The 16,821-nt window shown below is 51.9% G+C and overlaps 1 protein-coding gene across 1 annotated transcript in view; it reads right to left on the reverse strand.

The window, feature by feature from the left end:
• LOC112110019 (discoidin, CUB and LCCL domain-containing protein 1-like) overlaps positions 1-16,821 on the reverse strand; it is a 62,713-nt gene that overhangs the window by 20,886 nt on the left and 25,006 nt on the right. Inside the window, exons 3-6 of the mRNA XM_024204805.2 lie at positions 7,510-7,641; positions 2,400-2,451; positions 1,073-1,145; positions 291-424 (exon numbers count right to left, since the gene is read on the reverse strand). Of these exons, the coding sequence (XP_024060573.2) occupies positions 291-424; positions 1,073-1,145; positions 2,400-2,451; positions 7,510-7,641 (391 nt within the window). The remainder of the gene's footprint in view (positions 1-290; positions 425-1,072; positions 1,146-2,399; positions 2,452-7,509; positions 7,642-16,821) is intronic.

Genomic DNA, 16,821 nt, shown 5'->3' on the forward strand with positions numbered 1-16,821 from the left:
CCCCATTCATCGGCTCTTTAAAAGAAAATACGGGCCAAATTCTGCAGCCGTCACTCAGGTAAAACTTCAATGGACTTTTGCTTCAGTAAACACTGCAAGATTTGATCCTCTCTGATTTTGAGCTACACATTATCCCTCTAAAAAACAGCGGTCCAGGTCTCGGGCTGGTATAAATCAACCTAATTCCATTGCAGTCTGAGGATCTGGGCCAATCGTCCTTTGGAGGGGCATGGACCCCAGAGGAGGTCAGCCCAGCCATATCTACTAGCCCAAGTGTGTTGGCTACTCACCTTTTTGAGTGGAGTCCATTGGCGAAGGCTGATTCATAGAGCGTGATCCCCTTCTCCCGAGACAGAGTTAGCTGCCCTCCCAGCTCATCCAAGATCACTCCAGCGTGGATGGCCGCCTTGCAGAGAACCGAGGTCTGGAGAGGGCACGGAAGCGGCGAATGAAAGGGAGGTAGAGAGAAAACCCCAATCAGAGAGCCCAGCCTGGGCTCCAATTCAGAATGGGGCAATTCCATGGGACAGAGAGCGTCTGGCCTCACTCGCAGTGGTGTAAACCCGAAGTGATGCTATTGATTTTGGTGGAGCTTTTCCAGATTGACAAGACCAGAGTCTGGCTCACACAGACTGTGATCTCTGCTTTATAAAGACTTTGGCCCAATTCTGATCTCACACCAGTGCCATCGGGAGTAGCCGCGCGGGAGCGAGTCCAGGATCACGCCCTTTATTTTTTGAAGTGAATTTCGCTCTGGCGCAAAGAGTGGTGGAAACGGCAGCCTTGGACTCTGCAGAGCGCCGGGTGCCCATGGATCAGACCCAGCATGGCCATGCTGTCCCACATTGCCCCTGCCAATGGGCTTGACCTGGAGGACCCTGGGGAATTCACCCTCCAGCAGTTCAACTCTTGGCCTCCCTGCTGAGACTGCCAGCAAGAGACGGATTAAGGCAGCCATGCCCGTGGCGGCCCCTGTGACGTGGCCTCTCTCCCCCGGGAAGGGGACTCACTTCCCCTACTGCCGCCGCTCAGGGCCGGTCACTTTGCGAGGAGCACTGAGGTTGGTACTCACGTCTCGGTAGCCCTGCTTCGCGTTTCCCCATATGTCACCCGCGACTCCCTTGCAGCCCGCCGGGCAGAAAACGCTGAAACACAGGACAAAGGAGAACCCTGGATGAGGTTCTGACCTCTCAGCTCTTCTCCAGCGCAGCTGGGCTTCCCTTCATCCCCGATGACCCTGGGGCTTAGAGATTTATTCCTCCCCCGTTATTTTCATTTAGCAAAGTCGGATCTGATGGAAGGTGCTGGACCAGCCCTCTATGCTCAGAACAGACAGAGCAGTACAAGCTTGTCCAACCAGCCTCTGAGATATTCAGTGTCATTCTTGCCCTCTCCACTGAGGCTACCAGGAAGGGGGAGCATGGTGGTGGATTGTGTGATGTACTGTACATGGGGAAGTCAAGTCAGACCCATCGGGTTCATCCCATGAGCAGCATCCCCTGGTCCTGGAAAGAGCTGGGCCAAACCCGCAAACCATTTCCCCTCAAATTCCATTCAGACCAATGGGCTTTTAATCTGTTCGTGCCAATTGGGGCTCACTCCCCACAAATATCCTAATGATCAAGTTCCCCGGCAGGAACAGGCACTGCCCAAGTGAATGTCAATGGACTGTTCCTAGAAAGCGAATGGTGAAGTTGTAATGGTGAGTATTCGCACCAGGAACCTGACTCTGTTATGCTCCTCCCGTTAGGTCACAGAAAGGATAGCATGGGACCCGTGTATCCAATCCAAAGGAGTTTGGGTTCTGAAAATCAAATACACTCACAATGGGCTGCTCACAAAGGAGCTGCAGATAGAGAATTATTGGCAGCTATTTTTTGGCAGAGCATCTCCAATAACCAATAATTGGAGGAAATCATGATCAGTTCATAGACAGTTTGTGAATAGGAAAGGAGGTGACATTTGTCAGATAAATTACTACAAATTATTCACCTGTGCAATGAATCTACTGGTGGGTGGCTAATAACCATGAATAATCTGCACTAATGGCACCTTTTATTGGATGATCTCATAGTGCTTTATAACCAGTGATTACAAAGCCTGACAATCCCCCTGGGAGGCAGATACTACCCCACTTTAGTGGGGAAACTGAGGCACAGACAGGGGAAGTGACTTGCCCAAGGCCATTCAGTGAGTCAGTGGCAGAGAACCCCAGAATCTGGCTTCCTAGGGGCTATCTATATTATGGAAATTTGCATCAGTGTAAGCGCATCAGTGCAGTTACATCGGTGAAAATTGTCACATTCTCCAGATGCCCCCTGCCTGATGTCAGCGGAGTTACTCTGTGGATGGGTTTGGTTTATTCTCAGATCATAGACTCCCCGTCGGAAACCGCTCACCTGATTTGTTCCTGGTGGTAATGGGTCCCCTTATCCAAACAGGAAATCAGATCTAAAAGACAGACAGTCAGAGAATTCCAGTGGCCTCCCCCATCTCACATACCCAGAGGCAGACTGCTTTGCTGTTTGTTTCTCAGAGACACCGGCTTGACACTGATGCAATTCTAGGGAGTGCAATGAGTCACTCTTGATTTACACCCATCTGAGCGACAGCAGATTCACGCCCATCAATAAAGCCCTGGTTTGTATTATAAACCCCTCTTGCTCAGCATGGTCTCACAGTGGCCTATGCTGCACCCTGCCCATGTTACACCCACACGGTAATGCCGTGTTATACCACCATTATCACCCCAACGGTCATTCACAAAGGGCCATGTTCTAACTTCCCAGTGGCTTCAAAATAGTCTCAGCTTCGGCCACCTTAGGCTGGAGTTTATCTACCTACTTAGATTGTCAGCTCTCTGGGGCAGCAATTTGGTTCTACGTCTGTGTCCATGACAGGGGCTTTGTATGTGGCGTTCAGTGATCGCTCAGGCCCAGATCCTCAAAGGTTCTTACGCGCCTCACTCCCATCAAAAGTGTTTCCTCGAATGAAAAATGAATCACGCCTCATAATCCCTCCGGTGAGTATCGTTATTCCCATATTATAGATGGGGAAACTGAGGCACCAATCGGTGACTGGCCAAAACTCACACAGCTAATCTGTGGCAGAGCCAGAGATAGAAGGGAGGAGTCCTGACCCACAGGCCCTGCTCTAACCATCAGCGGACACTGCCTTCCACAGGTATTGGCAATGTTTAGCAGCCAAACTGCTAGCTTATGAATGGGACCATGCTGAATAATGCAAGGAACTGTGGCGTATTCCCTAGGGAAGCCACAGGGATACCCAAGCTGTTATTCTTTGTCTCTTCTAAAGGAAATTACACACCGCAATCCAATGTCGGTGGATTCCCGGCAGCCCGGCCCAACCCACCCACTCTCACCATTCCTCCAGAAACCACAGAGGACGGAGGAAAACAGAAGGTGACTCATGGATGTTTGTGGCATACACCCAGCGACTGATGTGCAAGTCCCTCAGGATCAGACGCCAGCTGCATGTCTGGAAGGGTCAGAATGTAAGGCCCCGAATCTCCTTCGCACTAAGGCCCCGTCGCACCACTCAGGGCAGTATGAGAGGGGTCATGAAGTGAGAGCACAGGTGCTCGGTGCCCACTTGACAACCCCTTTATACTGCCAGCATGGCACTTAGGGGCTTTAGTGTACATAAGAATCAGGCACTGTGTGTGTGTGTGTGTGTACACCATACGCACGCACCTACACACTCACACGCAGCAAATCCACAGAGCGTGGCAGGGTAGAAAGGATTAGCCAGCACTGACTTTGGGACGGCTGCATTATTCACAAGTGACAACGGTATGAATAACGCTCAACATCCCAAATGACAGCTGATAAAACCCTGTCACCACACCCCGCCTGCTGGATTCTGCACATGCTCCCTAGGTTACAGCAAAGGTTCTAGCGGGGGGGGGCACTGGTGCACTGCGGGGCATTTCCTGATGTGTTGTCTGGTTACATGGCACTGCCTTCCTTACTTCCGGCTACTAAATGGCTTGGAGAGACGGAGCCGTTCAGTATTTTCCTAAACCGACTTTGCCATGGAAGCAGCCGGCGAGTCTGAGATCCCCGACGGGCGGGGAAGCGACCTGCCTGCGTGTGAATGGCAGGGGAGGTGGATGTCCCGATCAGAAACATCCAGGAGACAATCCCTGCAGTCTGTGCAAAATCTGGAGACTCCCTGGGGCACAGAAAATCCACATTAGCAGTTGAGTCCTGAACATTGTTTTTACGGCTCTCTAGTGGGCGATCCTTGCCCTGCCTGGGGCAGTTGTGATGTTTTGGGGGCTAATTCCATATCTGGGAAGGGAAGGAGATTTTTCTGTGACTCTGGGGTTTTTTTACGGCAGCTGTTTGAGGCTGTTAAGGTTTGGGATGGTAGAATAGAAGTCCCAGGGAGATGGACCAGTGGGCAAGTGCGGGGGAGGTGGTCAAAAGTGAATAATCACTCGGATAACACCACCACATATATGGTTGTGATGGGGTAGGCCCCTCTTACTGTCCCTCCACTGGCAGCCAAAGGCTAATGGGAGGCTGAAGGCTTAATTAGCCCACAGGATGGCACCTGGAGGGTGGGCAAATCAATTGCTTATCAGGCCCAGATGGGTCTCTGTAAAGGGAGGAGCTCAGCACAGAGACTGAGGGTAGGGAGGAAGTCTGTCTGCCCAGCCCAGCCCAGTGGAAGAGCCCCTCTTGGGATCCGCTCCTGAGATGGAAACACTGACCCCAGGCCAGGAGAGATCTGGTGAAACCAGAGGCAAGGCGTGAACCCCGGATAAAAGGGCAGGACCTGGATTTCCAGGGGGAAAGCCCTGGGAGGAATTGCTTGCTACCTGAGCTGGACAGGACTCTGGAGCCTGGAAAGGGGCTGAGGAAAAGGGCCTGGAGGCAGGCCCAGGTCAGAAGAAGCCCTGGGAAGCAGCAAGGAGCGGCAGGAGCATACCTTGACTGCTCACTCTGGAGTCCCTCCAGAGGAAACTACAAGGGATAAGGACTATTGGGAGCCCTGAGACATGGGGCCCAGAGTCAGGGGCTGCTGACACAAGTTTATTGAACTATTTGTGGGACTTTCTGTCCCCCTGGAAGAGGGGGAGGGGGAAAGGTGACCTGGCTGGAGGATTGAGTCACAGGAAGCAGACCACCGCAGGCCGGAGTGGCTGTCCGCTGGGGCGCCAGGAGTGGAGAGCCAGCTGCGCCAGGAGGGGGCATGCCAGTGGTGAGTCCCCTCTTCCAGTGGTATTTTGTATGGCGTTATCCATGTGATAAAGTGCAAACCACCTAGCAGTTAACAGATCCCAACTGGAGTTTGAAATCCACCTACTGCAGACATGTTTCCTCCTCTCCTAAATGTGGAATCCCTCCCCTTTCTCCACCCCTGCCCCCTTCAAATTATACCGGCTCAAGGCCCAGCCTGGGTTCAGTTCTGAGCCAGGTTTAAGGTCTGTCACAGCCCGGCAGTGCTGGGACTGGGAGTTTTGTACCTGTGACATTCCAGTCCATATTCCTTATGAAAATATGCTTATGATATGGTTATGACATAACTGAGATGGCTCATGTAAGGTGTCATTGGAAAGGTTATGACTTACTGAATGTGATTATCCAATTTGTATGCATGTATCATTTCTGTATCTAAGTTAGGAATATGGACTATGTAACAATTACAACTAGGTGTGTATTGGGAAGGCACCCACCAGAGGACAGGCCATCAGATTTGATGGGCCATCAGGAGGAACAAGAAGACTGTGAAGATACTAATCTCTCTCCCTCCTGGGAGGCCATAGCTGTGACAATTCTAGATCAGATGGTCTTGTCACCTGATACTGAACATTATCTGGGACTTCTTGTAACTTTCCACTGAAAGGGAAGGGGGGTCAAGTTTGGGAAACAAAGGATTCCCGCCATCTGTAAATCTTATTTAAGGGTGGGAAGGAAGACAAACGAGACTCTCCTCTTTGGCCTACCCAAGAAGAAAGACTGTTGAAAGTACCTGAAGGGACAAAGGAACCAACCTGAAGGGAAAGGCAGGGGTGAGTCCAGACTGAGACAGGGGTCCAGTCTGTAAGAAGAAATAACTGGAATTCGGAGCTACAGAAACTCTGCATCCCGCCTAAATTCAAGATTCAGGGTGAGAAATTACTATTTGTAACCAATTTCTTTAGTGAAACAAGCTTAGTTTGCGTGTTTGGTTGTATTTGCTTAGTAATCTGCTTTGTTCTCTCTGTTATCTCTTATATTCACTTAAAATCCACCTTTTTGTTGTTAAACAAGAAATACGTTTATCATAATATAACCCAGTTTGTGCAATTCATAACTGGGGGGAAGAGGCTGTGCATACCTTCCTCCACATTGAGGGAGGAGGTAGATTTCATAATATCCCTTTGGGTCTGCACTCCAGGGGAGGTGGGCACCTGAGTGCTGGGGCAAGTCCCGTTAGCTGAATCTTCCCAGAGCTGATCTCTGTGTCTGTGTCGTTCTGCAGCTGGGTGTGGCCCTGCCTGTGTCTATGCTGGAGGAGGCTTAATAGCTTGGCTCAGCAAGACAGGTAAAAAGGGTGCCCAGGCTGACAGAACAGCCAGGCTCAACGGTATCCCAGTATATCAGGTGGCATCTTATAGGGGGGCCAACCTGTCGTAGTACTATCAGAAAGGATGCGAAAGGGGTGATTTCCATGGTTCTCATGGGGCCCCAGCACTCAGTTCTAGCCCTGGGAGGCCCTGAAGTACCATATTTTTAATTGTCACATTATTGTGTCTAGAAAAGTGAATGCACATCCTTTTTTTTTGAGGTCTGTTTATTGTAATTGTTCTCTCCCTCTGACCCCCGCCCTCTTTAATGGATGGTAACGAAGATACCTGGCTTTGAGGGTGGACATTGATGTGTAGTCCAATATCATTTTGCAAAGCTCTTTAAGTGGGATCCCTGCAATATTTTTTTCTGTAACGTGTGTGGCGAACACAGAACTCATGATGGGGGAGGGGGGTGGTATAAAGGGTTAATTGGCATGAGCCCGGAACAACTTGCACAGCTCGATCACAGGGTCAGCATGCAGGTGTCCAGGGGGAGCTGTGTGAATAAGGGACTTTTTGATTTGCTGGCAAGTCTGAATAATGGGGGTGGGAGGTGGGGAATAGTTTTGGGTCCAGATCCTGTTGTCAGCCCAAATGTGGTTGTAACAGCAACAGGATAGGGAGACGGCGTCATTTGTGGACCTCTGAGTCCTTTGTCCCTGATGATCCCACTCAGGAGAAGGACTAGAGCATAGATGTAGTGAGGGATCCTCTTGGCCTACCCACCCCAGCTTTGCCAAGGGCCATACAGAGCTGGGCTCGGTGATGTGCTGGGGGCGGGGAGGATCTGCCGGCACAGACTCCTGCCTGGGGGCATTCTGTCCCCATGGAGAGGGGGCTGGATCCTTGCTGTGCAACTTGTGTCCTGTCCCTTCCCCCGCTCCCCAGGACCAGCTTCACCCCATGTTGTGGCTGCAGGGTGTCTGTACCTGGGTGCTGGCTGGTAGCGTAGGAGAGCAGGAAGCCGCGCCCTGAGCGGTGAGTGGTGCTGTTGAACCAGATGGTCACTGAGCTGGAGTTCATCACCAGAGGCGTGGGGTTTGAATTCCCGCAGTACGGACCTGTCGAGGGAAAAGAGGCCCCTGAGTGACACACACAGAAACATGGGGGAATTTCCTCCTCCGCTGGTGCTAATAACGGGAGAGATGGGCAGAGACCAGGGGCGTCTCCTAGGGCAAAGGGCTCTGCCGCCCCTGCTTTGAACCACAGTCATCGGGCTCTTTACCAGCTTTTGCACACTGCCATGACCATGATCCGTCAGGTGTCTGCTTCGCCTCCCCATCACCAACATCCACGAGCCAAAATCCGAATCACCAGCCTGCACCCACCACTCCGACCTTTTGGGGGAGGGCAGATAGAATGGGGCCCAGATCAGACCTAGCCACGGCTATGCAAGAGGAGAGAGCATGGGAGGGGAAGGCAACAGAGTGGGCGAGAGGTGGGCCTGGGCAAAGCAAGCGAGAAGAAATGAGAAGCGAGATGCAAACAGGAAAGGGAGCCGTGCAGGTGATGCAGACAATGCGTGGGAGGCAGAGGAGGGATCAGACAATGACGTGGTCCAGGTGACAGGAACAGGAGATTATTTTGGCAGCAGCACTGGAGGGGAGCAAGGGGTGGGTATGTGTCACCGGCAGATAAAGAGTAGAAGAGGGAAGGATTTCGAGGTGTTCCCCACAGCTTTTCTCCTGGCATTTCAGCTCCAGGCTGGAGTAACCAGTATGAGGAGAGCAGATCTGTTATTACAACTGCTCTGCAAAGGCTCCGAAAACCCATAGCACCTCCCCAAAGATCCCTGCCAAGCCGGTCCCTATTCCCCGTACTTCAAACCCAATTCTGCTGCCCCCAAAGACCATCACAAATCTCCCCTTGACTTGAGCAGGAGCAGGGATCAGCCCTGAACAAAAAGACCGACCGGCTGATTTCAGCGAGGACACGCTCTAGAAGAATGTCTCCCCGCAGGACGCTGCCCACGTTCAGGGGGAAATGCTGGCTCGCTCTCCGCGTGGGAGGCAGGCTGCAGTGTCACTGCCGAGCAATACGAACTGGCCCAGATGGCCAGACGCTTTCTGCAGCGCTGCGTCCGCTTCCAAAGGGGCGGCCGAGCACAGCGGCAAAGTGAGCAGACGCCCAGCAGGGTCACCTCTGCTACGGATGATTGTAGGGCGCCCTATGCATTCCTAATGGGGCCATCCCATCCCCCCTCCCTACATCCACTTTTCACCCCACTCCATCCTCAAGGCCCCTTCTGCTGAGAGACTGAACAGGTCTTACACCTTCCTCCGCAGCAGCTGGTGCTCGGCCACTGTCAGACCCTGGATCCTGGACAAAACGGAACGGCCAGATTCGATCAGACCCGATGTCTCATTTTAGAGCCCTGCAGCATCATAGACCACAGGGGGTGCTGTGAGTCGCGCACAATGCTGCTTCTCCCGGCCCCACTCGGGGGCACCCTGCTGCAGCCGCACATCAGCTGGAAGTGAAGGCTCCTTCCTGCTAGTGCACAGCTATAACAGTATCATTAGCGACAGGACCTTCCCTCCTGTAGGATCCCAGAGGGCTTCGTGTGGTGCTTATGGCCAGGAATCACTTTGCCCACCACTGAAATACAGCCACCTCTGAGGTGGAAGGTGGCAGCTATTTAACAGTGCACAGTCGTGCTAAGCAGTTTAGGATGGGAACTGATAGATACTGGGGTTGGTGCTGCTCCTGGCAGCCTAGGGCTTGTAAATGTACTGCAAGGGGTCAGGGGAGAATCCCCCAAGAGCAGGAGCACAGTAGGGAGGATATCAATGGCCCTACACTGCCCATTTCTCATGTAACCCTGGGATGGGGCCTGGGGCAGGATGGGAGGACACATCCTACGGAGAAGGACAATGCAGACTATGGGGATTCTAGGCTGTGGCCTGTGTTGTCTGAAGGACCTTGTGCCCTACTGAGAGGAAAGGGGAGTTTACACCTCTCGCTGAACTCTTGTTTCAGGCCAAGGGTACGTTTACGCCAGGGATAGTTGTACTGCTGGTAGGCACAGCTGCTTCAGTTTTAATCCAGCTAGTGCAGGTACCAATAGCGGAGAAGACTTGAGTGGCTAGCGAACGTTGCTACCTCGGACAAGCCCACCAGGGACTCTGGGTGGGTACTTGGGTGCTGGCCAAGGCTTGGTCTGTCCAGTTGCATCTACACTGCTAATTGTTATGTGCTAGATTAAAGCCAGTGTGGCTATGCCTAACAACTCCTGCTACACATACACCTTCATTTGGGGTGTAGATGGTCCCTTAGACCAGTGGCTCTCAACCTTTCCAGATGACTGTACCCCTTTCAGGAGACTGATTTGTCTTGCGTACCCCAAGTTTCACCTCACTTAAACTACTTGCTTACAAAACTGGACATAAAAATACAGAAGTGTCACAGCCTCACTATTACTGACACATTGCTGACTTCCTCCTTTTTACCATCTAATTATAAAATAAATCAATGGGAATGTAAATATTGTGCTTACATTTCAGTGTATAGTATATGGAGCAGTATAAATAAATCGTTGTCTGTATGAAATTTTAGTTCGTACTGACTTCGCTAGGGCTTTTTTATGTAGCCTGTTGAAAAACAAGGCATATCTCTAGATGAGTCGATGTACCCCCTGGAAGACCTCTGCGTACCCCCAGGGGTACACGTACCCCTGGTTGAGAACCACTGCTTTAGACAGTGCTTTCTCTGGAAAGTTTCCTTCACAACCATAAGGGCTAGAAATTTAGAGCCAGACCCTGAGCTAGTGTAAATCAATGTAGCTGCTTTGACATCAGTGGAACTAGACTGGTTGACACCCGCTGAAGATCTGGCCCTTAACTTTTTTTTTTTAACTGAAACCTTAAACTGGGCATAATTTGAATCGGGGGAGGGGTGGGGATCAACACTGCAAGGAGGCTGGACCAGCAGAGCAGGAGTTTCTCGTCTTGTCCTGAACTAAACAGAAGACCCCAAACTGGCTGGAGCCTCCCCATCTCTGAGCTCAATGGCTGGTGCCACCAAGTTCTGTATCAGTGGGGAAAATGCCATTGCACCGGCAATCCCTTCCAAGCGTGCGCTGACTCGGGCCAGCTCCCCAGCCCGTCTAACCAGGACAGGAGAACGGCAGGTTCCAGATCTCTCTCCAAGCAGCTTGGGGCCTGCTCGCTCCCAGAGCCAGAAAAATATCTGCAGTCCTTCGGGCTGCTGGTATGCAAGGCAGCGGCAAGACAAGACTCCCACAGCGACAAGACTCCCACAGCGTTCCCAGAATAATGTCTAATGAGGCCTCTTCTTAATTACGTCATGTCTGGGCATCGGGAGACAGGCAGTTCTAACGCTCCGCTCTTATCAGGCAGCCGGAATCGCTCGCTCCACGTATTGGATGGACATACGCACTGGCTAGGCTGCCCCAGTGTAAACTACTCCTCTTCACTGAAAGGAAAGTCCACCTCGCAAATGCAAGCACAGCCAGTGGCTGTTAATTCATCTGATGGCCCTGGAGGATGGGGACAAGACGAAGGGGGCATCTGTTTAGGCTCCCTGTCCCCACCTTCCTCTTTGCACAAACCAGACCCAGCAAATAAACCCTTCAGGCCTCAAACCATTTAATCCCAGTGAATTTGCCAGTACCGTCTCTCTGATTAAAACTTCAGTGTAACCAGCTGATGGTGCCGGTCAGATGGCCTATGGGAAGAATCTGTCCTGTCCCTTTGGTTCCTAATGGGGCAGGTTCCCACATCCTCAAACCACCGTCTCTGTTCTTCCCTTCACCTTTTTTGCAAAGTCTCGGTAGAGAGGCCAGGGGCTGGATGGACCATTCTGCTCTATTGTATCTGCCCAGCTCTATTGTATCACCCGTCACCGTGGTATCTGGGCACTGTCCAGAAATGCATGGAGCCTCAGGACTAGCAGGGTGCCATGGTCCATGAACTCCCTCTGGCCTCTAGGGATGGTCTCCCAAGGGTGGGGTGGAGGAGGCCCCGTGGCAGGGCATTTGAGCAGGCTTCTCCTGCCCCAGCGTGCCCTGCCCTTGGTCTGCAGATGGAGAACGTCACTCCCCCAACTTGTCCCAGCCCTGTGTTCAGTGAAAAGCACACCACAGGGCCCAGTTCTCCTCTCCCGGACGCCAGGCAGGAGCGTGAACCAGGAGTAGCTCTGCGGAAGTCCCTGGGCTTGACTCTGACCTCACACAGTCTTTACACCAGAGTAACTCTGTTTAGTTCAGTGAGTGGCTCCTGATTCGCTGCAGTGCAAGAGCAGAGCAGAATCGGGCCCATTATAGGGACAGTTTGTTTAAATATTGCCTTTCCGCGGAGGTTCAGCCCACGCTCATGCAGGACTCTCTTGCTATATTTTATGCTGCCCTCCTGTTCCGCCTTCTGGGCTTGCTTCCCGCAAGAGCCTCCAATGTGCTGACAATGCACAAAACCTTTTAAAGTGACAGCGCCCTGATAATAATCTTAGGGCCAGATCTCACGACTGGCCCGAGCACCCTGGCTCATTGCAGTGAGTGGGGGTAAAAGCACAGGTGGCTTTCTGCCACTTTCCCACCTCTCCCCTGATCCTTGAGGCTGCTGGGGGCCAAACTGCACTCAGTGCAAGTTGGAGCAGCCTCGTGGCTACCCTAACTCTCACTGGTGGGTAAGTGTTTTGCTGGCCAGGGCTCATGGAGCACATCATACTCTGGCCCCCTCCCTGACCCCAGCCCAATCTGTAACACCTCCAACACCAGGAAACCAAAGCAATCTCTGCACCAGCTGCAGATTCCTACACGGATCAGGTGTTGCTTTAAATCTCCTTTATGCTGCTGGACTGGTGCAAAGGAGGGGTCAAAGATCCGTCCCTTGCATTTGAAATCCCTGGCCGCTCCTGTCTTGCTAATAACAGCTTCAGAAGACTAACCACGGAGCCAGTTTAAATAGCGAGGGTCAGCGCCACAGCAGGTGTAAGTTGGCCCAGCTCCAGGGACTTCACTTAGGCCCAGATCCTCAGCTAGTGTAAGTCTGGAGGAAAGGCTGGGCAGGTCCGTGGAGAACGTGGCGAATTTGAGGCGATCTGAGAGGATTTGCAGATGATACAAGGGAACCATAAAGCTGGCAGACACTTCCCACATGGGGGAGGGGTCCAAAAATGAGACGTTATTCTCTAAAAAGGAGGTTAGTGGGACTCAGGCAGAACTACTTGATGCTGAATAAAGAGCCAGGAAAGGTGATCCAGGCTTAAATGTAGAGGTGGGTCCAAGCTGTTCAGATCAGGGTCTGTTCTGGTTCAAACCCATTACAGTGGACAATAACCTTGTATAAGTCACTTTACTGCTCTGTGCCTCAGTTTCCCCATCTATAAAAGAGGGAGATTAATATTGCTCAGTGGTGGACACGGCTTAGTTCACGTTTAGAAAGTGGTTGGAGATCCTGGTGGAATGCAAAGGGTGGTTCTCCTCACAGCCTGTGTAACTGGCGATAAGTTTTCTGTGGCTAGATAATTTTTAACTCCATTTACATATCTCCTCAGCTGATGAAAGGCTGAAGCCCAGGGGAAGTAAGACAAATGTAAACCAAAGCACCTGACTCTCTCTCTGTAGCTTGATTGGTCACTTCCTGCTGTATCTTCCCCCTTTCCCTTTCTTGCTGTGTTTAAGAGCTCTGTGTAAGCGCGAAAGCTGGTCTCTCTCACCAACAGAGGTTGGTCCAATAAAAGATATTCTCTCACCCGCCTTGGGAACCAAAACAGCTACAACAACACTGCATGTGCTACTCAAGAGACACTCGGGAACTGTTCCAGGAATGGTTGGAGGAATTTTCTGCGACGTGCCGCCCAGGCACTTCAACAAACCCTGGCAGCGCTCACATGGACAGAGGGTCCTTCAGCAAGGAACGTCACACCTCTCAAATACCTTGGTGCTCATTCCAGGCGTTGGTCCTTATAGCACTGAGGACAACAGGAAGGACACAAGAGGAAGAATAAGCTCACGGACAGTGCAAGGGATTGAGTCAGGACTCCTGGGTTCTATTCCAGGCTCTGACACTGATTCACTGTGGGAGCTTGGGCAAGTCACATCCCCTCTCTGTGCCTCAGTTTCCCTGTCTGTACAATGAGGACGGCATTTATTTTCCTACCCCTTCCAAGATTGACACTCTTCTCCATGAGGTCCACAAGCCTTCGTCCTTACCTCCAAAGAAGCTATTCGTAATTGCTCACTTAAAGGCAACTTGAGAGGGATTTTTTTTTTAAATGTGCTTGTGTCGAGTCTGGTTGTGCTGGAGGACCTGCTGGATGTCTCAGGGATGTTTACAGTGAGAACGTGCATTTTAAATGAAATGGTGTCAGTGTTTAACAAAGGATTCCTTACTCCAAAGACTTCATTAGGCATTTGAGTTAAATAAGTACTAACCAAAACAAACTATGGGACGTGTCCTGAGGGGACGGGAATGAGGGGGGCACTACTGAAGTCAGAGTTCTATTAATTTTACATCAGGTGAGGATCTGGCCCAAAGTTTTAAACAATCTGGCTAAAAATCCCTTCCCCTCCAAATTGCGCAGCTTCCTCTATCCTGGCTCTTGTGATGTTGTCATCTGACAAGTTCTGCGGTCACCACAGAGTCTCAAAGGGCAGCGAAGATTGGAATTGAATATATCAAGCAAAGGGAATGGAGGCAGGGCGGGGGTAACATGCTGTTCAGGACACCCAGAACTTTGAGCCACCGTGTTCCATCTCTGCCTCAGCAAGAGAGAGCTTTGCTGGAGATTCGACTGTGTGCCAGCTCCCTGCCACGCCAGCATGTCTCTGCCAGTCTTCACCTTGCCTTGCAGGTAATCTGCAGTGCGCTCAAGTTCCCCAGAGACCTCTCTGTGGCATCCAGCCCTCTCCTGCAACACTCCCAGAAGTTACTCAGGTTTATTGTGCCTTTCAAGAGACACCGCCTGCAACTTGCTAATACAACAGAGGGTTTGGCAAATGCTCTTCTTTCAATCACAGCACCGGGTTGGTTGCTATTCAAAGTAAAGTAAGTTTATTAAACAAAAGCCAGGTAATGATGCCAAGGAGAAGGCATAACAATAGTATTGTGTCGGGCCTGATAAGCGTTGGTGACACAACACAGTGTGTTCCAGCGGGGAGGGAATGAAACCCTGAAAATCTTCCTGGCCTGCTTTATGCATGGCAGAGAAGAGCAAAAAAAAAAAAAGAGAACCCAACTCCAATGCTGATTGCTTTGTGGGTCACCGTTCAGGGACCCCATCCCCAAAGGAGACAGATGCTCTGAGCACTAAGATCACCGACAGCTCCTCATAACCTCTCTTCTTCTCCAGCAGCCTCCAATGCTCCAATTCCAGAGCATATGCCTCCCACCTCCTCTCTTGCTCCACAGCCATCCCTTCCAAATGGATTTCAACACCCCCTCTGCCCGCCTGACTCTCTTCCCACAGGCTCCGCTTTCCTGCTGGAAGCTGCCAAGCGTTACACGCCTCAATGGCAACAGTGCTTGGATTTTGAAACCACCACGGGGGGGTGAGGAAAAAAAGCCCTGTTGAGTTATTGCTTCCGTCTCCCCAGCCCCAGCGGTCAGGGATACGAGTGGCTAACGCACAGCTCCCCAGCACTGTTAGCAGAACCAGCCATGCTGCAAATAATCTGTCTGCACCTCAGTTATCCACACGAACAGAGAGAGCACCACGTGTTGTAACCCATTGGTTCACTGTGTTACGTCTTGCTCTGCTAGTGGCTGGTGTCCACACAGGAAGATAAGAGCCTACTACTGCTACCAGCTAATAGTTACTACTTTAGCTCAAGTAGTAGACGCCTGTTCCAGGTTCAGTCCCTGCTGCTGCCCTGTAGAGTGTGTGTAAGGAGTCCTTGTATTAGCACAATTCCAGTAATCTACACAGGACTTATGGTAGCTGCTTATAAGAATTTAGGGCTGGCCAAAGGGACTCCAGTGAGCAAGGGACACGCCCATCGTTGGTCTGTTCAGGCTGTAGTTCAGAAGTGCTGCTGGATTCCTCGCCAATGCTAAGTTCTCGCCTAGCAGTATCCCTGAGCAATGCTTTCCAGCCTCTCTGGTTGGCTAGCAGACTCCGTCCCATCTTGCTGGATGATGACCTGGCTTTGATTATACAGGCCTTTGTCACCCCCCCCCCCCCCCAGGTAGACTACAGCAATGCAGTTGGGCTTGCAGCCATCAGCCCCTGGGGAAACTCCAACTAGTACAGAACGCTGCAGCGTGTCTCCTCTGCACATGTCTCCTCCTGCTCTCTGCACATGTCCCAGCCTCTGCTCTCTGCACTGGCTCCCCGTCCAATACCGAAGCTGAAGGTCTCAGCCCTTGTCTTCGTGGTGCCTGGGCCCAGCATGTCTAGAAGAGGCTGAAGCTCCAGGATGCGGAATTGTGGTTTGACAGCTCTGCTTCTCAGGAACAAGGGGACGTCCTACCAGAAAGCTCATCTGGGCAGGAGACCGAGCTCTCTGGGGTGGCAGTCTGAGGCTGTGGATTGAACACCCACCGGGACGAAGGGCCATCACAAACCTCCCACTCCAGGTGCCGGATGTGCTTCTGCAGCCTGCCTTTGCTAACACACACTCAGCAGCATGTAGCTATAAACGTCCCCCCAAATCCCTACCTGAACAAAAGCCTCCACTGCAGACACGATTCTCCCCCTGGGGACCAGAGGTGGATTATGGTTTTGTGGGGCCCTAGGCCAGAGCAAGTGGAGGGCCCTTCCCCACCCCTTCTACCTGTGGTTCCCCCCTGCCCTCTCCAGCACTCCTGCCGGGGAGCGGGGTTGGGACGTGGGGGCGCCCATTTTTCCGGGGTCCCTGGGGATGGGCCCTGTTGGCCCAGTGGCTAATCCGTGAGCGAGAGAACGAACCACGCACACGATAGATGTTAGTCCTGTCGCTTAATGCAGGACTGGAAGATGCTCAGATATGACAGGGATGAGGCTGGGGAAAGGACCCGACAAGAAGGAAAACCTAGGCTGCCTATCAAGCAAAGTGTCCTAAGGGCGCGAGCAGCGAGATTGTGGAACAGTCTGTTCTTGGGTAGCAGGTGCAAGCGCCATTGCTTGAGTCACTTAAACCTCAGGGCCATGCATTGGTCAATGCACTGCAGGGAACAACCCTGCCCTGTCTAGGCGGATGGACGTGACGTGATGCTGGCCTGGGGGTGGGATGCGAACGTTAGGGATGCCTGACATGGAGACCTAATGAGCCAGTTTAGTCCGATCCGCGTCTCTGGGGCCCC

The sequence above is a fragment of the Terrapene carolina genome, unplaced genomic scaffold (assembly GCF_002925995.2).
Source record: "Terrapene carolina triunguis isolate 2854851 unplaced genomic scaffold, T_m_triunguis-2.0 Scaffold236, whole genome shotgun sequence".
NCBI lineage: Eukaryota > Metazoa > Chordata > Testudines > Emydidae > Terrapene > Terrapene triunguis.